This window comes from Athene noctua, chromosome 27, assembly GCF_965140245.1.
Source record: "Athene noctua chromosome 27, bAthNoc1.hap1.1, whole genome shotgun sequence".
NCBI lineage: Eukaryota > Metazoa > Chordata > Aves > Strigiformes > Strigidae > Athene > Athene noctua.
In genome coordinates, this window is record NC_134063.1 from 3,263,956 (window position 1) to 3,291,784 (window position 27,829).

General features: G+C 47.9%; 1 protein-coding gene across 1 annotated transcript in view; it reads right to left on the bottom strand.

Moving 5' to 3' along the window:
- REXO1 (RNA exonuclease 1 homolog) overlaps window positions 1-22,382 on the bottom strand; it is a 40,772-nt gene extending 18,390 nt beyond the window's left edge. Inside the window, exons 1-5 of the mRNA XM_074927870.1 lie at window positions 22,080-22,382; window positions 7,400-9,183; window positions 4,014-4,115; window positions 1,406-1,607; window positions 576-739 (exon numbers count right to left, since the gene is read on the bottom strand). Of these exons, the coding sequence (XP_074783971.1) occupies window positions 576-739; window positions 1,406-1,607; window positions 4,014-4,115; window positions 7,400-9,183; window positions 22,080-22,272 (2,445 nt within the window). The 5' untranslated portion in view covers window positions 22,273-22,382. The remainder of the gene's footprint in view (window positions 1-575; window positions 740-1,405; window positions 1,608-4,013; window positions 4,116-7,399; window positions 9,184-22,079) is intronic.
- Window positions 22,383-27,829: the final 5,447 nt, after the last annotated feature.

Here is a 27,829-nt window from a genome sequence, read left to right on the forward strand (position 1 = left end):
CATCGGGAAAGGAGAGACTTCTTTGCTAAGGAACTCATAGCAAAAGTACCCAAAGGCTAGGCAGGTATCCCGGGGAGGGGGGGAAAAAAAAAAAAAGAGGAGGCTTTTTTCTCAAATATTAACAGCGGCTTGAGGTCTGAATGATCACATTTTAACTATACAGGTCACTGCGGGACATTATTCATAACCACCTTCGTCAGTACAGCCCACAAAGCCTGGGCAGGCCATTAATCCAGCCATGCCTTTTGAACACGAGAGGCTCCAAGTTCCTGACACAAACAGCGACACACCTAGCCAGACAGCACGACAGAAGACTCAAACAGAAGATGTGTGATCAATATTCAAAGAGATCAGAGAAGCCCTTAAGTATTTCTATCTGTTTAAGCTCCTACACCTCAAGTGTTTAATTTTTTATACAATGCTATCAAGGAAAACCACAGGAAGAAACAAACCCATTTAATCAACCTAATCAAAACACCACTCTTCAGAGAGCGCGAAGTTTGGAGCAGCATGGTTAAACATACCACCCTCAACTTGCAACGATCAGAAAGATTCAGATTCCAAATTTCTCTTACCTGTAAGGAGGGAACATGTGCTATCCTTTTCGGCACAATGGTGCTGGTGGTCTTTGAAGCCATTCCAGCTAAGGTGCAAGCCTTCAGAGAAAGGGTGGGTGCTTCAGAGTCATTGGAAGGTGTGACACTCCTGCCAGCAACAGTCGTCTTGCTACTCGTGAGGTCTACGAGAAACAGAAAACATATTTAGGTAGAAATCCTACAACTGAGCTTCAAGTTGCCAGAATGAACTTACTATAAAAGGCCCATGCTGCAAGATGTGATTTTTTCGAATGGAAGCCTCCAAAGGGATACAAATTGGGTAATTTTACCACCTTCCAGGCAAGGATGAAGGAACCTTCTGCCAGGAAACGTGCCTCATTTCTGTTTGTTTTGGGGTAACTGAGTCAGCAGAGTTTAAAGAGGTAACCCTGTCAGCTACAGTGCACTAACTGCCCATCACGTCAGCTCTACTACAAAGGGATACCAATGAGCATTAATTAGTACTTCCCTCTTGTTCCTGCCGCCTCTGAAGGCTTAAGTGGAAGAGCAAATGTGGAGTAAACATGCTCCCAGGAAGAAACAGAAAAAGAACACTGAAGTGAGGGAGACTGGGTGAGACAGATGGGGGAACGAGGCTGTATGTCTAGTCTGTTGCTTTTCAGAACAGGATGGAATTTTTCAAGGGCAAGACCTTCCACTGGTCACTATCAGCAAAGCTTCAAGTCATGGCCAATGCTACACATCTCCTGGTGGTTTCACATCTGCTCAGGAGCAATCTAAACAGAAGGCAGTATCTTTTAACAGGTGGGAGGACAGGAAAGTGATCACAAATAACGTTGCTGGCTTACTTTGTTTGGCTGCTGCAGAAAGGGCTACATTTGGCACATGAGCAATCCTCCTCTTTTCTCCTGGCAAAGAAAGAGAGGCCTTTTGAACGGCCACAGCCAGCTGTGCTGCCTGCTGCTGAGCCAGCTGGATCCTCTGGTAACAGACCTCCTGAGCGGTGGGGGGACGGTACGGCCGGATTACGGGCTTGCTCGGGACCTCTGCCTGCACAGACAAAAAGGTTTGAGAGCCAGCACATCCACCTGCTCAATCCCCACCCTCTGGCTTCCATTCACCCAAGAAAGGTCTCTTTCCCTCAACACCTCTCTGTCAGCAAAGGTGTTTGAGAGATCCCAGCCGTCTTCCAGAAAAAAAAAAAAAAAAAAAAAAAAAGAAAATATTTAGAGTGACCTACCAAAACCCATGACATTAATGATTCACCCTCTGGCAAGGCCTCCCAGCATTCTGGCATGTTCCTAAATCGGTAGGTGGTATTTGAACTGCTTATTTAATGGCATGATGTTCCCCATCACTGTGTCTAACCCACTTCTGGACTCTGTCTCAGCTCTACAGTCTTGCACTAGAAAATTAATCTAGCTCCGTGCTGCCTACTGCATGCTTCTTTGGTTTCTATTGCAATGAAAAAGTGACCAACTATTCTCCATTCCCCTTTGCTACACTATGATGAGTTTTACAGCTCTCTCCCTCCGTCCTTCCCACGCTGAAGAACCAGATCCCATCTATCCTTGCATTACAGCAGCTCCCCACCTCTCAGCAGCCTTGTTTCAGGTCTGTAGTTCCTGTAGCTACTTAAAATTCTCACATATACATATTTATGGGACTAGAGAATTACATAAACTAGGCTCTGAATTTTAAACAGGCTCTGCCCCTGCCTACTTCTGGAGGCATTTCACTGCTTCAGCTGTTACTAGCACAAACAAGTTACACATGCATTTTCTTTGATGTCCAAATTTAGGTTGCAGGAAAGGTGCCAGAAATTATGTCAGCAAAGAGAGAAGTTTTCTAGCAGAAGTACAAGAAAAGCAGCAGTAGTACAAACTTCTCCACACTACTTAATAACCTTTGAAATCTGAGAAACAGGCCTTCTTTCCTGAAATTTCTTCAGAGAAGGGTGCACTCGCACAGCCCACGTGTAACACGGCATTTCTGAGACCGCAAATTGGGGGCAAGCTGGCACCTCCTGCATTCCTTGTCTCTGATGCTGACACCAGCTTCTGGATACCGAACTGAGTGCAGTCAGACATTATAATTACAGACTTCCGAGCAGGACAGGACACTCATTTTCTGCCTCACCTTCAATTCCTTTGGCCCACCATCTCCCCCGGCAACTAAACTACAACTCAGCTCTCTCCTCTTCTGCTTGCTCAGTCCTCGAGCTATAAATCACAAGCAAGACTGAGTGAATATTCGACTGGGAGGGACACAGGTCTCAACTCCGTGCATAAAAGCAGCAGTTCAGGTCTTACGGCACCTCCTGACCAGAGCTGGCAGCAGCGCCGAGCTGAGGTCCCCCAGGGAACGCACGTCCCGGTGTGTGCTCACAGCAGCTGCTGCTGAGCACACCAGATCGGCTCTGTTTGCCCATGCAATGGCTGTGCTGGGACTCACAACTTTGGAAAGCATTTTGGGATCAGCTGTCACATTAAGAAAAATGTATTTAAAGATTTGTACATGTCTAAAAGGCACCTATTTACAATAAATATTTGAGTTAATGAATTTCCAACCCATTTGCTTCAGTCTCTTATCTCTTCACTTTGGAAGAAAGGGCCCTTATCAAAACACATGAACTGGCTGAAGATATGTAGTTAAATAAAACACATGGTACTGACCTCAGGGCTTCAAATTATTAAAAGCAAAGAAGCCTTTTCTAGGCAGAGAGGAAAGGAAGAACAATTAATTTGGACTACCCAGCTCAAATCAGTGCATAAGGCTCTACTCTTACCCTGCTGGAACATAAAACTGACTAATCTGTGCTCAGCACCTGGAGGGAAACACATTAAACCCTCAGAGAACACATGAATTAAAATCCCAGTGAGAAAAAAAAAAATAAATCAGGATGTCTTGTCGGTTTTTTATTCTTCTCCTCTGTATTGAAAGTATTTTCAAAACTGTGAAAGCAACTGTGAAACAAGATACTGTTGATAGCTTGGCTGATTCAGAACAGATAAGGTAATGGGTTTTAAACATCTGAGAGAATTCCTACAGCTATCTTTCAGGTCCTCAAGGCAAAGCAAAGTACTATCAGACACAGACTGACCTTGTGTCCAACTAATTTTTAACTAAGTGCTTGAATGAAGCTATACGGTAGAAAATGAAATTCTCCATCTATCCCAGTGAGTTACAAGGTGCAGAATCCATTTACTCTTCCACAGCTTACCTTTGGTTTTATTGGAGTTTTGCTGCCACTTGTAACAAATGCCTAACCACATTTTTCAGAAATCAGGAAGGGGAGGAAAGAAATCTGACACAGACGGATTCCAGCACAAAGAACTCATATGCTGCTGCCTGAAACTGGGACTGCACCACTTTCCAGTGTTGTAACAGGACAGAAAATCCTCACTTCAAAAAAAAAATAAAATCTAAACTGTTGCTTTTAAAAGCTGCACTTACATTTCCTTGTTTGACAAGATGAGATATCCTCCTCTTTTGGCCAGGAAACAAGGTAGTTAAGTTATCTTCTGCCTTTTCTTCATTTCCTTCCTCTTTGGACATCTGGAAAACAAAATAACAAGCTTCCAAAATTGAACAGACTTGAAGATCCCTTCTCAATGAGCTCTGAAAATTCTCCTTTTAGGTTAACAGAAAGTCCTTGCAGGTGGCAGGTGAGAACAACATGTGGTCAGCCATGAACTACCACAACAAACCTTGTTTTGAACCTAAAAGCCACCAACGAAACCAACAAACAGCAGCATTACAGTTGCCACCCAAGCAGTCACTCACACACCTCACCTCTCAGGGTATTCTTAAAACCCAGGGGGTTTCAGGGGTTTTTTGGGGGAAGAACTTGGGAGCTGACTCATTCCTGCCTTTGTGTAACGTGCTGCCAGAGCAGGTCCTGTAAAGCTGCTCAACACCAAACCACAGTGCCCCCACTCCACATTTAGGGAAGTGTTCTGTACAGTTTCATCCAGTAACTGGATACAGCCGTATCCGTAGAAAGACTGAGGTGACAAATTCCCAGGTCACACACTTGCATGGCCAGAAACCCAGGAGGAAGTAACAGAACCTCTCCAGCTAAAGCTGCTTCTGAGCTAACATCTCAGACTTGCTCCCAGGGGTGAGGGAGAACCACTTTAAAATCTTCTTTGAATTTGACTTGGCTGTTCAATTATACAAAACACACCACACAAGCTTATTTTTCAGAACTCTAGCTGCTCTTCAGTCAATCTTGCCTTCACTTTCCCAGCACAACCCCTGGCAAAGCTCTGAGCAGAGACGAGCCTGACAATCTCTTAGAAATTCAGTGACAGAACTGAAGGCTGGATTTGGGGATGAGCTCAGGCTCCACTTAGGCTGAGCTTGTGTTCATCACCACAAGGGCATTCTGGATGAGCACTTCACACTGAATCACTTCTCTCTCTAGGAACTCGGTAAGTCTGTTAATTCAGTTACATCCCCAATAAACTCTCTCACAAAGTGATCCTTCCTGGTGGAAAAGTACCGCACTGCCCACACGTACCTTCCCTCTGGACTAGCACATTACTGAGACCAAACAACACAGACTGCATCTAAAAAATTATTCTGTAAGCAAAAAAATTCCCCGTGACCAATCCCACCAGCCAGAAATGCAGTGAGGAAGCAGATACCTACTTACAAGCACCCATCTCTCAAAGAAGGACCCCTGCGCTGCAATGCCTGTTCCTTCCTTTCCAAAACAGAGGGAAATTAAATTTCAGTGCAGGGATATAAGGTAAAGCACATGCAAGAGAAACACATGTGGCTGCTGACAGCTGAACACTGCCATTCCATGCCAGAATTAACTGTTTGCAGTGAGTGGCAGCCCCTGGTTCAGCACTTTCTGAATTCAGTCCATTTTGAATCACCCTGTATATATAGAAAGCTCTAAATGGATTAGTACTGTGTGCCCTTAAACTATTTTCACGTAAATTTAGCAATTTGGAGAAACAAAGCCAAAAATAAAGTGCTCCTTCCTCACTGGGAATTATACTAAACACTGAAGAAAGAACAGCTGAATTTTAAACAAGTGATATCAAGTAAAGCTTAATAGTTCAGAAGAAAATCATTACGCTGAACTGCTTGATATACTTTCTTCTACCAAGGCATTTCATAGGAGCATAAAAAAGGTCTTTACTGGTCAGCAACACAGACTTCTCTCTGAACAGATTGGGGACATCATTGCAAGAGAGTTCAGCAAAAAGCTTTAATAGACCAGCTACTCTTTTCAAAAGATGAGCTCTGGTCCCCACGCTGCAGATCCCGGCTCACTTTGTCCTCCACATACAGATGGTCATGAATGGAAGAATTTTGTTCATGGCCACCTCACCCACCCAACTAATAAAAGCCTGAAAACCAGCACCAATTTTTGACGCTGGTCTTAGAATAAAAGTCAACAATCGGTCATACCAGGAGAACCTGCCTTCCCACCATGCAGTTGCACGGTTCCTGCTGCACTCCCCCTGCCCCTCCTTTGGATCAATAATCCCAGAGGGACTCTTGCTGTGTTTGAAGGGCTCTAAACTAGAACACACTGGAAGCCCTGACGGCGTCCCAGTACCTCCATTATCTTTTGGATGCAGGATAGCTGCAGCTGAAGCCGCTCAGTAATTCCTTGGATAGACACACATCCCTTGGTAGCCCCTCTCCCCCAGCTCACAGAGGGCACCTCATTTTGTCACCGCGACTCATTAGGCCTCCCAGGTAATACAGCTGACTCAGCAACACTGATACCTCTGCACTGCGGTCAGATGTGCCAGATGGATAATGCTCGATACAAGTTTGGGGTGTTTTCTCAACACTGCCAAATTTGTCACCTTTTTCGCTTTTAAAGCTCTTTCCAGTTCAATTCCCTGAACACCTGCTTTGTACACATGTAAAATCATCCCAACCAACAAACCTGGGTGTGCTGGGTTTGACAGCAAGTCAAACAATCCTGCCCGTGCACAGGCAGCGCTCCTGGCATCGAGGGTTTGCTCTTGCTGCCCAGTTGAGCCCGGATGTCAGCAGAGGAAGGATGAGTTTTGTCTGTTCCTATTTCCCTGCCTCAAATGCTGTTAGAGGATCACTGCCAGCAGCTGCTTTCTAGCCTTTTACACTTGCTCTGTTCTGTTTCAATCTTCAAAAACGAGGGTCTTGCATCCTCCGGGGACCAACTCACAGTCACTGACCGAAGTCTTTTTATGTAAATGTTGTCTTTTTACCTCCTTATTCTGAAACTCCTTGTACCTTTTGAAGAAATGTTACCCTCCATTTCTTATTTGCACCACCTACAAGGCATCCAGAGATCCTCATAAGACACCTGTAGTATGAATTTTTAAAAAGTTAACAGTAATTTGGGGAGTTTCCAAAGAGTCCAGTGCCAACTACATCAACTTACTTGCACCACCACGTTATCCTGGTTCTACCTGCTACTACATTCCTCAAACTATGCTGCAACAAGAAGGCATCGCCCAGATTAGTAAACTTGGATTACCTTTGAAACACCCACAACATACTCTCTGAAGCCTTTTCTCCAACCATCCAGGCCACCACAGTTCTTAGGCCAGATGGAGACAGAAATAACTGAGAACCCTGAAAGCTAAAGGCCTTCCACACAAAAGGTCACTGAATCCTTACATTTCCCAACAGTTTTCAATCCAGCAAGTAAACTCAGGTGCAAACTCTTCAAAGCACTCACTCATGACAAGGATGAGATTCTCCCAACATATGGACTCGCCCTCCATAGCCCTCTTCAGCTACTTGAAATAAGCAACACCACTAAACCAGAATCCTTTCACACTTAAGAGGTGAAAGAACCAACCAACCCAAACCAGCATTACCTGTTTCCCCAGCCTTCCCTTGTCTTCAGTTTTCACATCAGTAGATTCGTTAAAAATCCTGAGACACTCTTCCATTGGATCTGACTCAAAGTCCAAGTCCTTCTCAAGGATGGAATAATCAATGTCATCAGATGTTGAGGAAGACGACGATGACTTTGACAGTTTAGAGCGCTTCACTTTCTTTGTCCCTTCATTTTCACTCTCAGAGTCTGAACCACAGTCATCACCATCTGAGTCCGAGCTCACGTCAAGTAACGTGGATGGCAAAGGCCGGCCTTTGTCATCGTCATCTCCACTCTCATCGCCAAACAGGTCAACATGACTCAAACTCTGCTGCTTCCGACCCTTCTTTGGATCTCCTTTTTCTGTAGAACTGATCTTGTCTTTCTTTCGCTCCAGTGCTGGAGTCTTAGTCCCTTTCTCTTTGTTTTTATGACCAGAGGTTTCCTTACCATTTTTCACATCAGCTGTTTTCAGCTTGGAGTCTTTCTTGCTGCTCCCCAGCTTCTCTGTGCTAGAGCCCTTGACGAGACCCTCACTCTTGCTTTTCCCTGAACTACTGCTGGCAGACTTGGATTTTTCTTTCTTAAGCCCATCCACTTTTTCTGACTTTTGTTTTTCAGGTTTCTTTAAATTCCCATCAGTTTTCACTTTGACACTTTTATCTCTACAGTTTTTATCTTCATTCTTGGTTTTTAATTTTTCTTCTTTCTTGAGCACTTTGTCTTTTTCTGTATTTTTATTTTTCTCCTTCTTACCAGCCTCACTGAGGCCAGGTGTTTTACTAACATCTGATTTCTTCCTTTTTGCTTTGTCTTTTGAGTCTTTGTTTTTATTTTCATTTTCCTGGTCATTCTTACCAGAACACAATTTTGCTGCTTTTGCACTCTTGTCTGATAAGTTTTTGGCAAGATTCTTCTGTGAACTTTGAAGGTCTTCCATGCCATATTGCGCTGCCGCTTCTTTGCTATCCTGGGAAGCAAAGTCATCCAGTTTGGTGCTCTGCTCTTTGTTAGAAAACCCGTCATTTGACTCGCTTTCAGAACCAGCTTTTGACTGTGAACTAACGGAAGTTGGCTTATAATCCACATCAGCCTCATCTTCAGAGGAAGAGAATCTGGCATACACTTCATAGTCATCAGGTACTTCACAGAGCTTCTTTCGTGAAGGAGAGTAAGATTCCTCATAACTAGACACCCTACCCCTTTTAGACCCCTTTGGCTCCTTTGTTGTGGCTTTGCTCAAAAGCCTGGCTGAATAATTTGAAAGTGGGTCATATTCCAAGTCTGTAGAAGGCTTAGAGTCATCAATCACATATTTATTGTTAGTGACAGTGCTACTGTATTTTTTATTCTGTACTACAGCCTTGGGAACATATTCCAGTGGGCTACCTTTAGATCGGGAAGTATCCAAAGTGTATTTACTTGACCGGCTAGCAGCAGCAAGAGGAGTAGGGTTGTAGTCTGAGTTATTATTAAAGTTGTAGCTACCTGGATTATACTCTAAGGAGGTAAATGAATCATTTTGTGACCCAGCAGCTGACACAGGTGTATTTGAAATGAGAGAGGAGGCCTCTGAAGCACTGAACTCCTTTGTTGTTTCTAGCAGTTCCTCATACTTTTTCTGTTCTCTCTCAACTTCGTTTTTGACTGCCTCAATGGCCTTGTTGACCAGCTCCAGCTCCAGAATACCAGGTGTCACATCTGTAATGTCAGCCAAAGTGCCATCCTCTGCCTCCAGCGAGGGCCTCGGAAGCTCTGGATTGTAGGGATCATAGCCTCGCTCTGTAAAAGAGAAAGAAAATATAATTTACCACCAGTGATTTAGGTAAAATTTTCTTTGGAGTAGAATTTAAAATAAGGTCTTTTTAAGGTCTGTTCTCATCAAAACCCAATACTGAAAGACACTACCAAAAGCCATGCTCTTGTCACCACATAATAAGCATTTGATAGCAAAAGCCACCAGTGATGTTCTCTGGCCAGCACCAGGTGTGTGGCTAGACTAGATTTTACACACTGCTCCTGGGTCTTGAGGACTAAACATCTATTAACAAAGTGCTTTTATTACTCATGGAAAAGCTCTATAAATTAAACATTCTTCAGGGCACCAAAGAGTGATGAGTGTATTAGGATCAAGAGGAGCCGAGTTTGCACAGAATTATCTGTTCAATTCAATGGAAGTGACCAAGGGAGGAAAGAGGATTCCAGTACGAAAACTGTGGATTAGGTTCTCACTTATTGAGGCCAATGCCTAAAGCCCACTGAAAGCAACCGATACTCCTCAAAGCTCAGTACTTCTCATGGCAGCTGCAGGAAAACCAGTCTTATTTGGATTGACAAACTGAGTGCTGCTAGTAAGAAAAAAACTACAAGTACAAAGGCAACACAACTCAACCAACACAGAACCACTACCAAGAAATGAACATGAAACATCCTGAACATTTTTCTGACGTTTGTCTTTTCAGACAAGCCCCTTTGGTGGCCTCCCTTACCAGGCATTTCTAAGACTACAGAGGATACGCTCTGAGCACGCTGCACAGCTCTGCCAACCACAGCTCTACAGGAGAGCTTTTGGAGAGTGATGGTTCCCTATGGAATTTGGATGGAAATGCCAAAGTAACCTGTCCAAGGGACAACTTACAACTGGAGAGTCTTAAAGCTCATCTCATAACATGCATCTTAAAAAGGACATCGGAGCAACTGTCACAAGCATAAATGCGCTCTACTTTTTGCCATGGTATCTCAAACTCTTCCACCTACTTTCCAACTCATGGTGAAAAGGGAAAAGGATCTCATTCACACATGTGTGCAGTGACAAAGTGCCAAAGAACAGGCAGGAAAATAACTTCACCTTGAAAAATTAAACCAGTAATGGAAGAACCCAGCAATAAAGATGACTGCATTTAGCAAGCTAACAGGAGCTACAGGTAAGTTAATGACTGCTTTTTTGACTTTGAACAGTTTTCAATCCCTGTTTTATCAGTGTCTCTGGATGCTGCTATTCCAGAGGAACTTTTTGTTCTTTGCTAGTAGTAAAACTGGCTTTCCAACATGTATATGTAGAAGATCAAAACAATACGCAGCGAGATAAAAGACAGGGGAAACAAAAACCCTCTCAGGTCTAAGAGGGATGAGAGAATTTATTGCAAGCCAGAAACTAACAATGTTTACAGGAGCCGTTTCTACCATTCTCACAAGATTGACTTTTTTCTCTGATTTTTTTTTTTTTTTGAGAGGATCCATGAATGCACAGCTCCCTTTGGTAATAAGAAACAAATCTGTCTAGCAGTTGGCAGAACTAGCCTCCAAGGAAGCAGAATAATAGAGACTGGGTTAAAATAAAGGCAGTGATTTCATAAAACACTTTTCACCCCCTTGGGTTTGCAAAGTTTCTTTCCAAACCAATTAGCTCCTGATTGAGCAGGGACTCTGGGCAATCGCAGTATGATGTCACCATCTTCCAAAGGACAGCCTGAGCTGTGCTCAGGACCAGAAATGTGGGGAAAAAGGAACAAGGTGATATATTTCTATAACTAGCCCCCCATGACCTATTGCAAGGTGCTTTACAACCAAGACACAAAGAGCATCTGCTCTGCCCCCTTAAAACACCCAGCACAGCTCTCACCCTGGGGGAAAGAGGGAGGGAGAAGGTGGCAAACCAGAACATCCCAGCTGATGACAGATGCCAGACAGACTGATACCCAGAGCCCAGGCAGAAAAAGAAACCACAAAGAAATGCAAGTAACAAGGAAAAAACAGGAACAAACCTAGACGCAAACAGCATTGCCATCAAGGCTAGTATATGTAAACAGATTATCAAAACAACTAAGTATAAATATTAGCCTAACAGCTGATAAAGAACAGAGAGCCCTCCGTACTCACCACCTCATTTCTCACCACTTTGTGAAATATCAACTCTATAGTGGTAGAGAAGACCAGTGCAGTGAATTCTGGAGGAGTCAGTTATTACCCTCTAACTCAAAATGGAGACCTAAAACTTAGCACAAGCATTGTTAAGGGAACAGCTGAAAGCCTGGTAATTTGTGCAGAGAAAAGTATCAGGTGGCCCATAAACAAACAGAGGCAAGAACACAGAGTGTGGATCCAAAGACTTGCCAAAATTAAAAAAAAAAACCAATCGATTAATACACCAAAAAAACAACCCCAAACTACACAAAAGACATCTTGTCCATGCAAAAAAGGAAACTATTTAAAATATATCAGGATACAGAGAAAGTAGAAGACAACCTAAGCTGGTGTCTGATTCTGATGTTCATCTACAGTATAAAACCAATTTGCACATTTTCTTTCAATGGAATGACCAGATGTAAAAATACATTATAAACCCTGAGAACACCAGCAGGCTTTGAGTTATCGTCATGAAAGAGCTCTTTTGTAGGTGTGTAGGAGGCCTGATGGATTACCCAAGCGCCGCTGATCAAAGGCTACCTTTCCATGAAAGACACTTGTCTAAGTGGGCTCCACGATACTAATCAGGACTGTCACCTTTGGCCATGATGCATTTGCAGATAATATAATGGAAACACAAGCAGAAGGGAGTTTTATATATAACTATATATATATATACACACACATATATATATGGTGAGCCGTATACACACAAGTGCCCAAAGTCAGAGAAATTAAATACACTATCTGAAATCAGGCTGCCTTTTCTGACGTCTAATTATACTCCTAGGAACCAAGGAGAGGAAAGGATCTGGGGGTGACTGAGCCCACTGCCACACAGGCAGGCACCCAGCTACACCCTCACGCCCCTTCTTACAACCTGGATACAAGAGTCAAAGGAGTAGTCTTCAGCTTTTGCATTTATTCCTCTGCTTTTCAAACACTAATATGAACACCCATGCCGTAAAGAAAGATTACCACAAGATGAACTACATTGGTTTTGCTGTTCTGATATACAAGATGTCCACAATACTTCTGCTGAAGCAAAATAAGAGGCACCACATAGCGAAATAACTCTTTTTGGATGGATGTAACACTGAGAGTCTACGCTGTCCTTTGAGAATCACGAGATAATGAGACTTGAGATGACAACTCCTTATAGGATTATGAACTAAACTGCTATCAGGACACTTTTTAAAAATATAAACTATTTTAATAAATTAATGTACCTCAGTGTCCTCCTGAGACACAGAAAGGTGAAGTTAACATCAACACTATACAAAACAAGTTATTAAAAATTCACATAGGATCCCAGTGAACAATTTACTTAACCTAGAACTACTTTAGAATATACCAAAATGAACTGCACTTAAATGAACCGTTTCAGCAGAGTATACAGAAGTGTAAAACAAGGTTCTTCCAAAAAAACAAGGTTGACTTTTTTTTTTTCCTGGTTTCAGTCATGTTGGTTCTGAGAAACAGGTGGAGCTGTTTTATTACAGAGCTTCTATAAGCTAATGACTCCTTGCTGTACACTGGTCCTTCTAGTTTGTGCAACAGGCAAAGGCAGTAAACAAAGGCTGACATTAAATGAATAATGGGAGTACAAGCTCACCTGTTTAATGTTAAAACTTACTTTACAGTGAATCATTCTGGAGAAAAAGATGTCTTTTTTTGAAAGTACCCCACCAGAACACATACTTCAGATACTTTCAATACAGAAAAGCCCAAACACGTGACAGATACTGGCCGTTGTACATCTGCAGGGTTTGGAAGAGGAGTCAAGCTCTTGCACACTTGTGGGACACGGATGACAACTACCTTCCTTCCAGATATAATAGAGTCACTAAGCAGCAGCAGCTGCTGCTAAACAAAAGGGAGGCAAAAATTAGAAACTTTCAAATTTATGGCAATTAGGATCTCATAACAGAAGGGTTTGCTGGCCAAGCTGCAGAGGGACCAGCACAGGCCAGAAAACAGTATTTCCAACACCTACCGCTGCTGAAGTCACCCATTTTCCTGGGTCACCTGGAGCTGGCAACAAAGGTGCATTCATCGGGAGATGGGGAAGGTAAAACCTGTTGGGGGACCTCTTTGGAGGAAAAAAAAAGGCTTTTTTATTTTAACGTCATCAGAACAGCTTTATTAGCTTAACAGCTTGCCGGTGTTTACAGTGTCAGTACTTAGCAAATGGACAACCTTGCGATTACAGAAAAAATATCACCATTGGAAAATTATTTTAAGCTTTTCATTTACTGCTTCAGAGAAGAGACAGTGGTTTCTCAAGAACAAAATGTTTCAAAAAGGCTTTACCAGCAAGCTGAGTTTTGCTACTCTTCAGAATTAAACAGTGCAAAAGAAATGGCAGACCCCATTTGCGAGTACCCACAGCAAATTTCCAATAATTAATTTAACAATATAATATCCAACCACTTGGAAATAATTAACACTGAGATTTAAAATAGTACATTTCAAATAATTATCCAAAGTAAATGGGTTAGGAGAGCAGGTAAGAGGAGCTAAGAGAAATGTTTATTCAATTTCAAATATAACCCTGGTCCTAATGATTTCTTTTTGCTCCTTCTTTCTCTTTTAATTTTAATAATTGAATTTACTATTTTAAGTATTAAAAGCATAGATAACCTTGTGCTAGTCTAAGGACATCAGGGCAGCAAGGTCTGAGAGGTATTACAGCCAGTCTAGTCCAAGCTGGCCTCTCCTCATGCACCCCACTCCTTGCAGCTGTTACTCCATGAGAGGTATTTGATGCCACAGCATCGAAGTACAACATGAACCAACATGGTCATTACTTTACTGGAAAAAAGGAAGCAAATATGAGAAAAGAAAGTCTTATGTTAGGAAGGCTGAAAAAATTTCAGTCACCTGTCACACCGCAGTATTTTTAAAGATGCCGTGACAAACCCGGGGTACGGTTTCACCAGATGTCGTGAGCCAAGGTAAGCGCTCAGTACCAGCAAAGGACTGTCCTGGTGGACTGAACTGGTTGAGGGTGTGACAACCAGCATAGGGACAGGTGGATCACACCGAGGGACAAGAGCAGCTGGACATCGTCCTCACACAAACCATAAACCGTTTTCTCAGCTCAGCCGCCCGAGACTGCTGACACGCCGTGGTCAGAGAGGAGACACGGACCTGCCCGAGCGCGTTCAGTCCAGCAAGGGAGCAGCTCCAGTCCAGCTTGGGTCGTGTCACTCCCGAGCAGGCAGCGTTATCAGGGAACAACTCACACGGGTAGGAAACTCACTCTGACAGGAGGACATTAGGGCACACCCCTCAAAGCAGCAACATCAAGGAAAGCAGTACACACCTCCTAACTTTATTCAAGAAAACACAACTTTGTGCAGTTTTGTCTCTGCCGCAGCAGAAGAGGCATCTAAAAGGTCCTCAAGTCTACTAATATTAAATCCAAGTTAAATCCAAGGATGCAAAAGCCAGAATAAGACAGTCCGGCCCATGCAAAAGCCATCATTTACATTCCTCTCTCACCACAGCGATTTACAGTCCCACCAGCTCTGGTGCTAAAACAGCAGCAGTAGGCAAAGGGCATCAGAAGCATGTCAAGATCTGTGATAAATGTGATGTTTTCCTAAGAGGAAATCACACCATTGGTACATTTATCCCATAACCTTGAAAAGAACGAAAGAAGCCTAACTGGTGTATTTGCCAGGGACAGGGGCAGAAAGCAAAGGCTGGCACCCAAAATATCATGACTGCTCCCCAGGCTGCTACCCCGACCCCACAGCCTGTCATCACTCAGGCTAGAAGGTGTCTCACCGTTTTAAAATCGATGATACATTAATCTGGATATTCAATGTTTGGATTCTTTGGAGATCTTTCCATTCCCTCTCTCATTTTAGCTTTAATATATAAGAAAAGTTGAAATTCTGTTTGGGAAAAAAAAAACGTTAACGGAGACTTACTTTTTCTGTTTCTGAGAAAAAGATAGACCAGAAAACATTTCCACATCTCCTGTATAAACAGGTAAAACTAAGGATATACTCCCAAACTTAATTAGTAGAGCAAATCTTTTCAAAGAAGCAGAAGAAAAAACACCCCAAAACTTCAAGTATTCTGGTGTCTTCTCTTTATTCAACTCCACCTTGAAAACTTACTTTGACCAGCATGATCACAAGCAATAACACTACTCCTCACCCACCAGTCCCTTAATTTTCCAGCCTTTCTCTGGCTCGCTCAAGATAAGTTATCTTCTCAACACCTGTCTTATTTCTTTAACTATTTCAGGTGAAGAATTCCCATTTAAGAATAAAAAACACAACAGTATTTCAATAGTTACAACTGGACACTTTGAAAAACAAAGTTTAAAACTAAAGAAAAGCATCTTTCAAGCTATATTACACTTAAAAACTTCAGCTGTAACTTACGAAGGGCTAAAACCAAGAATTAAACTGGCTTTAAGACATGTCCAGCTTTAGTTAGCTCAAAAGCAGGAATTAATACTTTACGACTCAGACACCTGCAGCTCCGCAGAGTCTTTTAATCAGTGAACCCAACACACTCCCCGATCCTCTCTTTAATAAAAAGGCTAGACCTCACAGGGAAATGAAAATCCTTGTGCAACTAAACCCTCCAAAGCAGAGCTTTTTTTTTTGCATAGTCCATATATTTCAGAAGCAGATGTAACCCTGAGGACCAAAGCCTCATGTTAAATGAATGGCTAACACGTGAAAGCCTCTCTGGAGAAGGCACTTCTCTCACTGCTGCTTCTTCACGTACTGCAACCCACACAAAAACACAAGTTCACTCCACAGTAAGGCAAAAACTTCAAAGAATTACCTGAGCTCCCCGCGGTTAATAAATATTGCAGATATTTGTTCATGCTGTACTTGAGGCTTTTAATATCTGCTTGGTACTGCTAAGACACTCCGGCAAAGGCTTATGGCACAATACCGCTGACCATGTGCTGACACAGCACTTTCTGGGCTGTAGAGATAATTAGGGCAGGACTTACCAACCCAAAGTCCCGCCTTCACCCTCATTTACTCCCAAGTTGGATTGGGTTTTACTCAAGTGTCTACAGGGGCTTTTTGACCGTTTTTTTTTTTTTTTTTCTTGCTTAAAACTACTACTCTCATCTTGGGGGATTTTTTGACATCTTACTTCCTCTGCTCTCCAACTGTACATGTTGCTTTTACTCAATTTGAGCAACACAAGTTGGCAAGCACAGTGGTTTCCCAAACAGCAATCCCCTCATCCCACAGGGGCCTCCAGCAGGCAGTTCCCCAGCCGGAGCCCAACGCCACCCGACTCCTCCAGCCCCGCAGCCCACGCTCAGTCCCAGCAGAGAAGGAGGCTGCAGGGCAGGCAGACAGCCTGGCCCTGCCTGTCGGTGCCTGCCTGCAGCCTCTCCGGTATTACGTGAGCCAACACGCCGCCCCGGCGCCTCCGACCCGCCTCGCCCAGCACAGGGAACCCCCAGGAAAGTAGTTTGGGAAACCCCAGACTAGTGAATTGTGCTTCCCACTTCTCCAGTGCTAACACAGCACTGCAGTGTCTGACAAGAGGAAAAAAAATAAATATCAGAGGAAGTGTTTAAATGTCAGGTAAGATATTTCACGCTGAAGAGAGAAAACCTGTAAGAGCAGACAAAGGGCTCCTGGGGAGGACAGAGGGGAGCCCAGGGAGCTGGCAAACACCAGCACAAGGTTAGGGCCTCCAATACCCACACAGGTCACTTCACCTTTGGCCTTCAGAATCCTTCTGGCTTGACAGAGATTTGTTCCCACCTCCTGCTTTTCACAGTTTGTAACTGGAGCCAGGAAGAGCCATGTGCAAGCTCAGGGCCAAGTCTCCCCACAGCCACACACCCACTTGCAGAAAGTAAGAATCGGAAGTACCCTGCCAGCCCACACTGAAATCCCAACACATAAAGCGGCTGCACCTGCCCACCCACAGGAAAACTGCCATAACTGACAATTTAGTCAAATGACAAGAAATCCCTAACCGCTGGAAAGCCACGACACTGATTTACATGAAAAGACACATCCTGACCTCACAGTCAGGTGGGCTTTCTATTCTTCATTTCAAAACTCAGTTAAAAAAAACATCCACCAGTGACATTTTGGTAATTACTATCCTAAAAACAAACATGGAAGAAAAAAAAAAAAAAGAGCAGCCTTAGCAACACCCCTGACATGCAGTTCAGGGACTAGAGATGGACACTGAACCACCTGATTTCCTCTCTCAATGAAGAAATCCCGATGGCAGTTCCTAAGTTTCCATTTCTGCTCATCCAATTTCCCTGTAGCAAATACAGTAATAAAAGGTCTTTCCTACAAGATGCTGATCTTGCACAACATCAACTACAGGAAGGAAAACGCATCTGTTAAAGACTTTTTTTTTCATCCTTTCTACACATGGCGTGAACCAGCACTGTTTAAATAATACAAAGGCAATCCCAGAGCACAGAGAGGCTGCTGCCACCAAACACTGCTGGGTTTAATGCACAACCCCTCAGCAAAGTGCTGACAGGTGAAGAAGATAACAGCCTTGATCCTATGGTGACACATGGGCTGAGGATGATTAAAGTTGGGTTTTAACATTTAAAGAGCCGCTTTACTTTTACTGAGTATCGTTTTTACATGGTGTTTTATATACAAGTCGCAGCCATCCCATGTGGTTGCTTTCCAGCTGGACTTTGAAGAAGGGAAAGGTGAAGTGTCTTCCTGCATCAGTGACAGGATCAACAGAATTAACGCAGGGGAGATAAGCCCAAGGATTTCTCTGCACCTGACCTGAGCAAACAAGCACCAAACGGAGTTACAGCAGCTTACTTGTGGGTTGGGTAGTGTAAATCACACAGAGGTGAAAGACTCATCGCTGGACGGTCCCACATGAACTCATCCAGTCACCTTTCAGAGATAATCTAGATCTAATCTGCAAAGCCTTGCCCGTTGAAATAGAAAATCCACACCAAGACCAAGAGCAGCAAGAACACTGCTCCACAAACTTTGGACCACACCAGAAAACAGCAGAGCAATTGTCGGTACGCACCGCTCTAGAATTAAGTATTTCAAGGCAGGGTGCTGAAAGCCTTGCTCTGCCCATCTCATGCTAATATGAGAATTAGAGCAGACAAAGAGGAACCCAGACCTCCAGACCTGGACGCAGCATTCTGCTCTGGGTTCAAAAAACATCCAACTCTTAAGCATCTCCTGACAGTTCCTATCAAACCCAGTAAATGAAAGAGCTGATTTCCTTAAGATATTTATAAAGATATGTATTACACTTCTTTTATGTCTTTCAGTGTACTCAGGACCTAGACTTTAAAGAGAGACCTATTTTTTTCCTCTGCAGCTCTTGAAGAGATGCTTTTAGGACTGAAGGCAGTTTTCCCTCCTACTTACACAGCATGCTTTCAAAGCACTTCACATGCATTCAATAATCTTTTCATCCTGCTCTGAAGCAGGTGGGTTTTAGTCATTTTGTAGATGGAAAAAGCACTTCAGCCAAGGCAGGATTCGAATTTGCAATCTCCAAATTCCCAGTCCTGCACAGGCTCATGTCCTATTTCTCAACCCACCAACACTGCCGTGCAAATACATCGGTGCATGCTACCACCCAGCACCTTCCTCAGCTTTCAGACAGTCTTGAATTTCCACAAGTCTCAAGGTAGCCACACTCTTTTACCATGCAGGCAGATACTTGCAGCAAAGACACCGGAAAAGATTTCCCACATGAAGTATCACACGTTTCAGAGCTCAGTTCAAACGTGCCCTATGGACCAGACACATCACACCGGTTCCCTCCTCACCCAACAAGTTTGTATTTACTGAGCTGCTTTCAGAGGGGATGAGGAAGGAATCCCTGCCACATGCAAAAAGCAGCAAACGGGGGAAAACTCAGTCTTCCTGCTGCTGATGATCCCCTAACAGGCATGGAGGCCTTTCCACCACCGTCTCCCAGTGTTTGGGACCATAGAGCTTTGTATGAAAAATAAGGAACATCTATTATGAACATCTGAACATTACACTCCTCAAGAAATCTGGAACAGTGAGGGGGGCAAAGAAAAGAAGAACAGTGCTACGCCCCACTATAATCTCTTTTCACCTCCTCTCTGCTCTATCTTGCACATGTCCATGGCCTTCTCCCACCACAGCCTGGCAAGGCCAGATCCACTTCTCAGTTTTCAAAAGCTACTTTCAAGGCTACAGAAGATCTACTAAGAGTTCTGGGGTTACTACAGTGATCCAAAATCATCAAAGTCAACTTCAGCCTCGAATCAATATGTTTAGCAGGCTGATTCTTCAGATGTTATCCTTTTTTCTAGGCACTATCCCAGAAAACACAGATCTGCACTGTAGCTCTTGGTGTAGATACCACCTGCTTTGGCAAAAAAAATGATGCTTTTAAAGCTATTTATCAAGTGACGTGATTAAACAGGTCAAATACGCCCCAGTGCACTGTTACAAGGCTACTTTAAAACAAGACAAGCAGTTTCACTGCCAGAGAGCAACTTAGGTTGGATGAGAACCTGCTTTCGAGAAGATGGTTGCCTGGTTGCTAGCTAAACTACTACACCCTCTAGTGTAAATCTTAAATACATCCTTCCAGGCTAGAGGAGCTTCAGACAGAGGAAAAGACAGGAGCACTTCAGCCTGAACCCTTCAGATGAAGCTAAGCCATAGGACTGCTGAAAAAGGAACCGCAAAGCATCTTGTGCTCTTATAGAAATCAGGCACCTTATGCAACCCTGCTAAAGTCTTTTCTAAAAGATAGTGTTTTGCAGCAGGTTCATTGCTCATTTTTTATTTCTAAATCAAAATCAACATAGAAAAAATGGCTGAAGCCCAACACTAAGCTGAGGCAGAATTTACAGATGATTATGACAGCTGTGTCATGCACTAAATGCTAAGAGTTTGGGAAAGAGGGCAGGAGCACCCGCGGAGCCGGCTGGCGGGAGTGGGAGGCAGCGGTCTGGGAGTTAAGCCTTCCAACCCTGCTCCTTTCGCAAGTGGCAGACTCTTCACCTAGGAAAATTAGACCCACACTCCAGCTTTTGTTTTTCAAAAGCCAGAGCTTCTCTAAGAGCCATAACACAGAAAGTAAACTGTTCTCACTCCCCAAAAAACAAGCTTTTTCTCCTGGGTCACCAAGCCAGGCCTAACAATTTCTCTCTTGTCATTCACACTCAGCTCTTACCTTAACACTTTTCAGCCAGTATTAGAAGCTGCACACACTTTCCAGGTGCATCGGGAGGTTTTACTAAAGACCAACCTTCACTTCCCCATTTCAAAAATCAAAACCAGCACCAGTTTTTATTTAGTGCAGCAGCATCTGTTTCAGGTGGCAAATGAGCAAATCTAGTTCCAAAACTGACACACTACAGATATTCAAAGACAAACAGGAATAGCATACTGAAAGATAATTATCATATCAAGCACCTAGAAGATCATCCTAAAAGGTTCTAGGGAGCTTTTCAAATTCAGAAGAACACTGAAAGAGGCAAAACCTTTTGTCTTTCTAATACTGTATCTGTCTGTCTGTGACAGCCCTGAATATTCTGAATTAAAACACAGTGGTAAGTTGACCTGACAACCAGGAGACATGAAAAATTAATAGTCTTCCACACTTGTGAATAACCCAAGGTTAAGCAAGCACAGAAAAACCAGTAGCTGTGCTTTATTTTAACAACTTCTGCTTCAGGTTGCAAGAGATCACACACACTAGCAAGTATACCTAACTGAAATAACAAAGTTTTAACAAGAAATCAAGCAGCACTCTTCTAAGGAGAGGAATGAAGGCCTTTCTCTCCAAATAAGCAGATCAGTAAATAATGTAAGTAAAACGACAAGACTTGCTGGAAGAACAGAGGAGGACAATAGCTCACTAGCTTTTTGTAGCCAAGTTTTATTTGAGAAACCTGGCAGCACTCCATGCCTTACTCAAGTCCCTCATCAGCAGGAGGGAGGCCTGGCTCACCGCAGTCCCCCTGTGACACCTCACTAGCAGCACCTGCCTCGCAGCAACTGGACTAGAGAACACATCCCCTCCAGCTGCCAAACCCATCCACCTCTTGAAGGGCAGTGACAGCACAGCAACTCTTGACAGCCCTGACACCTCAGTGCCACGTGAGCCAGGGTGCCTGGAGGGACAAAGAAAGGCATCAGAACAGAGCTGCCCTTCTGCAGCCTTCATCCTGGTGACAAGAAACAGGCTGTCCTCGGGCAATCCGACATTTTGGAAAGCTACTCCCCACCACCCCTGTGTCAGATGACAACTGTGGGACCCCACCAACGACGACAATGAGGAGACACCCATCTCTCCCTCACCCGGTGGGGCACAAAAGGCTCTTCAGACCCTCCTTCAGAAGCAACAAGAGGTGACAAACGAGGGCCCAAAGCCCCGGGTGGGGCCAAGCAGAAACAGACACAATAGCTCAGGGGCAAGGGGGACCCACCTGCCCCGCCTGGATGATGCCGACAGACCCCCGTGGGGACATCCCACTCGAGAGGGGCTTGAGGGTGAGATCCCTGGGCCCTAGGCGCAGGTGGCATGCAGAGGAGTCAGCGGCAAATTCAGGCCCTGAAGGGTGGGCAAGCACGAGAAGGAGGAAGAGCACGGGCCCGTCCTAGCCAGGGGGAGGACACACTGCTGCTGGGGGCAGTGCCGGGCTGGGAAGCGACAGGGCCGGGGGGCAAAGGCGGCGCAGGGCCGGGAACAAGCAGAGGCCGGGGAGGGACAGAGACGTGGAAGGAGGTACCGCGACCCGGCGGGCCGGGCCGGGGCCGTACCTGCGCCGTGGCCGAGCGCGACCCCCGCGCCGGGGCCGCCGAAGGCTCCGCACCGCGTCGCCGCCGCCGCCACCGGGGGGTGCCGGAAGTGGCAGTAGGGCCGGCGGCAGGGCAGGCCCCCGCCCGACCCCGGCCCCCCGGCGCTGAGGAAAGGGCAGTCGATACCACGGAAGTAGCCGGTGGATCTCAGCATCCCGCCGGCTGCAGGGCGGGGAGCGGGGCCGGGGCACGGGACGCCGGGGAGAGAAAGAGGAGGCGCGGCCGGCAGCGACGCGCTCCAGCCTCACACCGCCGGCGCCGGCCCCGCCGCCATCTTGAAACCACTAGGCCCGGCGACGAGGCCCCCGCGACGCCGTTGCCCGCACAGGGCTGTCCGCGGCGTGCCTGAGCGGCTCGGGGGCGGGGTCGGGGGCGGGGCTAAGGGAGGGGGCGGGCGGAGGGGAAACGGCGGGAGTGTGGGGAAAATGGCGGCCAGGGGGAGGCGCCAGCGCTGAGCCCAGCCCAGCCCCAGCCCAGCCCAGCTCCAGCCCCAGCCCAGCACAGCCCAGCCCAGCCCAGCCCAGCCCAGCCCCAGCCCAGCCCAGCCCAGCCCAGCCCCAGGCCCAGCCCAGCCCCAGCCCCAGGCCCAGCCCAGCCCCAGCCCCAGCCCAGCCCAGCCCAGCCCAGCCCCAGCCCCAGGCCCAGCCCAGCCCAGCCCAGCCCCAGCACAGCCCAGCACAGCCCGAGCACAGCCCAGCCCCAGCCCCAGCCCAGCCCGCCCTCCGCTCCCCCCAGCGCGGGCTGCCGGGGCCTGTCCGGCTTCTGCCCGGCGGCTGCAGGCCTGGAGCACCGGCCTGCCCGCGGGAGGAGCCCGGCGCGGGTGTCCCTCAGGAAGGAGCCTGCGGTGGCCCTGGGCTCCCACAATCGCAGGGGGACAAGCCCCCGGTGTTGGAGGTCAGGCTCCCGTCACCCTCCGGGAGCCACAGCTGGCGTGTGACCAGTTTGTAGATGTCGAGAATTATCTCCCAAGCTCAGCTGGTTTTGGGCACACCGCTGGACCCGCTCCCCCCCGACCGGCTGCAGAGCGAGGGGGAGACGCTGGGGAAGGGGGGTGCAGGGCCCAGCGCTTCAGCCACCACGTCCTGACCTCTCTGCTCCACCAGAACACCCCCAGGTCGCTCCCGCTGCAGCCAAAGGAACGGCCCCGGGCTCCTTGCGCTGCGGCCCACGGCTCCCAGCACGGCCTCAGCCTTCTGGAAAGCAGCAGAAACCCTGCCAGGTCTAGGCAGAGGGGCGTGAGGCCACGCAGAGGAGCAAACTCTGCACTACCCCTGCCCTGAGGAGCCGGCCCTCCCTCCTTTCCCTGGGGGGAAACTGAGGCATGTGGTAACAGCAAGTTGTCTGGGCCGAGTCGGTGTCTACAGCTCCTGGGAATCACCCAGCTCTGCCCCTACCTTTTCAGAGGAGGGAGTCTCCACCTTCAGCAGATGAGGCCGTTTTGGGACAGCAGCGAGCGACCAAGCCCTTTGAGGAGAAATCCTACATCAAGTGGAGCCAGAAGTCCCAGCCCAGAGAGAAGGGATGATCCAGAAAAGCCTCATCACTTGTGAGAGGAGAGGGTGGAAAGCGCTGGGGCAGTGCAGGGAGCCAACAAGATGATGTAGAGAAAAGTGCACGAGGAGGAGTTGTCCATGGCCCCAAGGAAGGCCAAGGGAAAGATCACAAAAGCCATGTTTCATAGTAGTCTTAAAAAAAAAGAAAGCCACTTTATTTTCAATTACGGCACTGCAAAAAGATGATGATGCTGCCTCCTCCCTACCCATCGCTCCCCCACGGCGTCCCAGCAGAGCGAGTCCAGGATCTGAGGATGTCAGGAGAGGAACCCACCACCATGCCTGGTCAGCACAAGGCAGGGAGTGAGCAGGAGCCCCAGCACTGCTGAGGTTTTGGGGCAAGCAGCTGTTGGCCCTGAGAGGCCTGAATAATTGATAAAAAGTGTTTAAAAAGCAGGAAACACCAGGAAATCAACAGCCTTCCCTCCAGCAGGAACACGCAACCAACACAGGGTGCTTTGCAAGGTACCCAGGGAGGGCTCGCGCTAAGCATCGCCAACCCACGCTCCTGCCAGCCAGCTCCCTGCCTCCCACGAGTGCTAGAAAAGCAAGCTATTCTTTCCCAAAAAAAAGAAAGTGTATTTATTTTTATGATATAGATAAATATATTTTATATAACTTCAGCTGTAATAGAGAGGATTCTGTGGAAAGACCATGCACACAGATACATTATTTCCCTTCCTTATAATTCTTGCCCCATGCTTACTGAACTCACAAGCTGGTAAAATAAAATAATATAAAATAAACCATTCATTTCTGTCCAGACCTGGAGGACCCCACATGGCAAAAACTACCCGAAATTGATTCAGGCTGATCTTGGCTATGCTTTCACTTCCTCCCATGGGAAGGGGCAGCTTGTTTAACTGGGATGCCCACTCAGCTCCCAGTTAACAGCACTAGAAAAGGTCCCGAGGTTTCCTGTGCACAGTGAAGCAGCCCCTCTGAGAACAGGGATCCCCAAATTCACCCATCCTGGTGGAAGCCAAGCTGCCCTGCCCAGCTTAGCACCCCAAAAAGTCCCTCCAACCCTGCCAAGAACCAAAACCCCAATCTCAGCCTCCCAGATTGACTAATGATCCCCAAGATCGACCTCATCTCCCCCCACGAAAGCTCCTGACCCCTCTGCAGAGAAATGAGGTGATTTCCCCAGCGGCTTGTCCCTGGGACGCCCGGTGGATGCTCACTCTGCCTCCCAGCACAGCTCACATCCAACGGCCACACGCCCTGATTTAAATTAAGGAGGGGAACAACCTCAGGGCAGGTTTCGGGCACACGGCAGAGTTGTCACAGCACCCCGAGTCCCCACGTGGGACAAGGGAAGCACAGAGGGATGTCCCCGTGCGTTTTTGCCCCTCTTCTCTCCAGGTAGAGCCAGGCAGAGGGATGCCACCGCATCTGGGCCAAACCCATCCCCACCAAAGGCGGTTACTGCTGCTGGGTGACAGCAGGGACCTGCTCCCTGTGCCGGGGGGGGACCTCATGCTGTGCTGGGCCTCCCCAACACAGCAGGGACTGAATTGAGGACGGAGGATGTGGCACAGAAACGTGGTTCCAGACCTGCCATGGGGGATGCTCCTGGTTTGCTCCCCAGGGCAGGAGGCCAGATCCAGCCCTGGGGCGACCAGGGCTTGAGGGTGTCCCAAAAACCTTACCCCCACCCACCAGCACAGGCCTAGCTGCAGGCAAAGCAGTTCCTGTGGGGAGTCTCTGCCTCCCTGCAGCCAGTTCCCACCCTGCAATAAACACGCAGCCAGGTGAATTGGGTTGAGTTTTGAGGGTAAAAGAGACAAAAAAAAAAAAAGTAAACCAGGCGGATATGCTCATGTGGCAGGAGTCTCCTGACTTGCAGACCTCTGCTCCCTGTTTGTTACTTTGCATCACTAAAAAAATCATATCCCGGAGCAAGTTTCCACTCTCCACAGTGGTGATTACAGATTTTCTCTACATCCATGCAGGAACTTTCCCCCAGCATGGCCACAGCATGGGGCGTCAGCCAGTAGTTTTTGAAACTGGAGAAAGAAATGGGGTGGTGGGAGAACAGGGGCTTCCCAGAGCTGCTCAAATGTCCTCACGCAGGGTCGTCTCTTCGCAGGGACGGGCTATTCGGGGCGTGGGGTGATGCCCATCCCAGTACTCCTGGTACCACCCCACAGGTACCCCACCATGGTCCACATCCCCCACGGGAGACTCCTCCCTGGCCCTGCTGCACATCCCGATCACCCCCCAGCCCCCCATGGCCAGGGGTGCCCCATGACACCCCATAACCCCATCCACATCTTGGGGCCATGGCTTCCCAACTGCCCAGCCCCAATTCACTGGGTATTGGTCAGCATGGGGAGGATGCTCCAGCCCCCCAGGGTGCTCCCAGCCCCCCAAGGTGTTTCTGACCCCCCCCAAGGGGATGCTCCAGCCCCCCAAGGATGCTCCCAGCCTCCCCCAAGACAGGCCCCGGGTGTGTGGTCCTGCATGTGCTGTCCAGGCGTCGTGGCCACGGGGCTGTGGCAGCCCGTGGGCCTCCCTTCACCGTCCCAGCCTCCAGGCATCGCTCAGGCATAGGATGACAAAGGGAAGCTCACAGGGGGCAGGGGGGCCGTGGCCCCACACTCCTCCCGCCGCCGAGCGCTCCTGCAGATGGAGGAGAGACGTGAGCCAGGAGGGGAGGAAAGAGCAGGAGCCCGAGGGGGCCCCAACCTGCACCGCATCTGCAGGGGGTAAAAACCAGCCCATAGAACCTCCCTGGTGCGACCTGCCGGCCCCGGCGCTGCTTCTCCCCACCCCAGGGACAGTTTGGGAGGTGGCGGGTGCGCAGGGTGGGAGTGGGACCACGCACTGGGGTGGCGCCGGGTTTTGCGGGGGGCTGGAGGTGGATGTGTGGATTTGCGTGTGTGAAGCTGAGGGGTGAGGAGCGTGGGTCCGAAAGGGCAGTGCAGGGGGTGCACGGGGGTGGGGTGGACATCCACGTGTGCCCAGGTGTGCGCACGTGTGCGCGTGTGCACAGCGGACGTCCGTGTGCAAGTGGGAATGCGTGTGCATGTCTGCCAGCACACGTCTGTGTGCACATACACGTGTGCAGGTGTGTGCATGTGTGTGCACAGGGCTGGGTGGGTCTGTCCCATCGTTGCCCACCCACAGAGGCCAGGCCCAGGCACCTTCCCGGGACCCAATTTGGCACAGGGGGACCCCAGGGCCCACTGGGCACCCGCCACCCCTGTTCCCCCCGCAGCCGGCAGGGCAGGGTGGTGGGTGCCCCCCTGTACCCCACGCTCTCTCCTCCCCGTGTCGCGATGCCACACTCACCGTCTCTCAGCAGGGAACTGCCGGCGGGTGTCTGGGCGCAGCCCTGGGCACACCGGGATGCTCCCAGCATCTGTGCTGCTCGAGGAGCGGGGGCAGAGGAGCTCTGCTCCCCCAGACCTGGTGCCCTCCCTGTCCCCCACTGTCCCCCACCGGCCCCAGGTCGCTGCCTCACTCACCTGGCAGGGCAGAGCCAGGGGCTGCTGCCAGCGCATCCTCTCCTCTCCTTGTCCTTTCCTGGCCCCTTCCCTCCATCTTAGCCGGCGCCGTGCAGAGCCCCTTGCCCTGGCATCCCTCCTCCGGCACCCACCCCTCGCCCCAGCCTGACCACGGATGGGATCCTTCCCCTCTGCCCTTTTATACCGTCTTTGTTCATATGACAAGCACGTGAAAAATCAGGGCAGAGCTCGGAAAAAAGCCCCTTAAGACGCTTTAATTCAGTTTCCTGGATCCCATGACTGAGCTCGGCCTGTGAATGGGGTCTCATGACTGTGGCACACAGGCCCCAGCCATCAAAAGCCCCATTTATGCCCCAAAAGAGACTTAAACCCCTTTTGGCCGGTCACCCAGTGAGCCCGATGTCCCTCATGCCTGGCCTGGGCTGCAGCCCCATCCACGCCGGCATCGCGCCTCAGTAGGGCTCATCGCAGTGGGTATCCCATCCATGGGACCCTGGGAGTCCAGTACATTGTCCCCTTTCACAGCCATTACACATGGGCACACGCAGGCACACACGGATGCCCCCCAGCCCAGCCATGTGCCCGTGACTCTGTAGCAATGGCAGCAGGAGCTGCCTGTGTCCAGCTCTTCTGCCTGGGGACTTTAAAACTATCCGGGGGGACACCTGCCTTGTCCCCTCTCTGC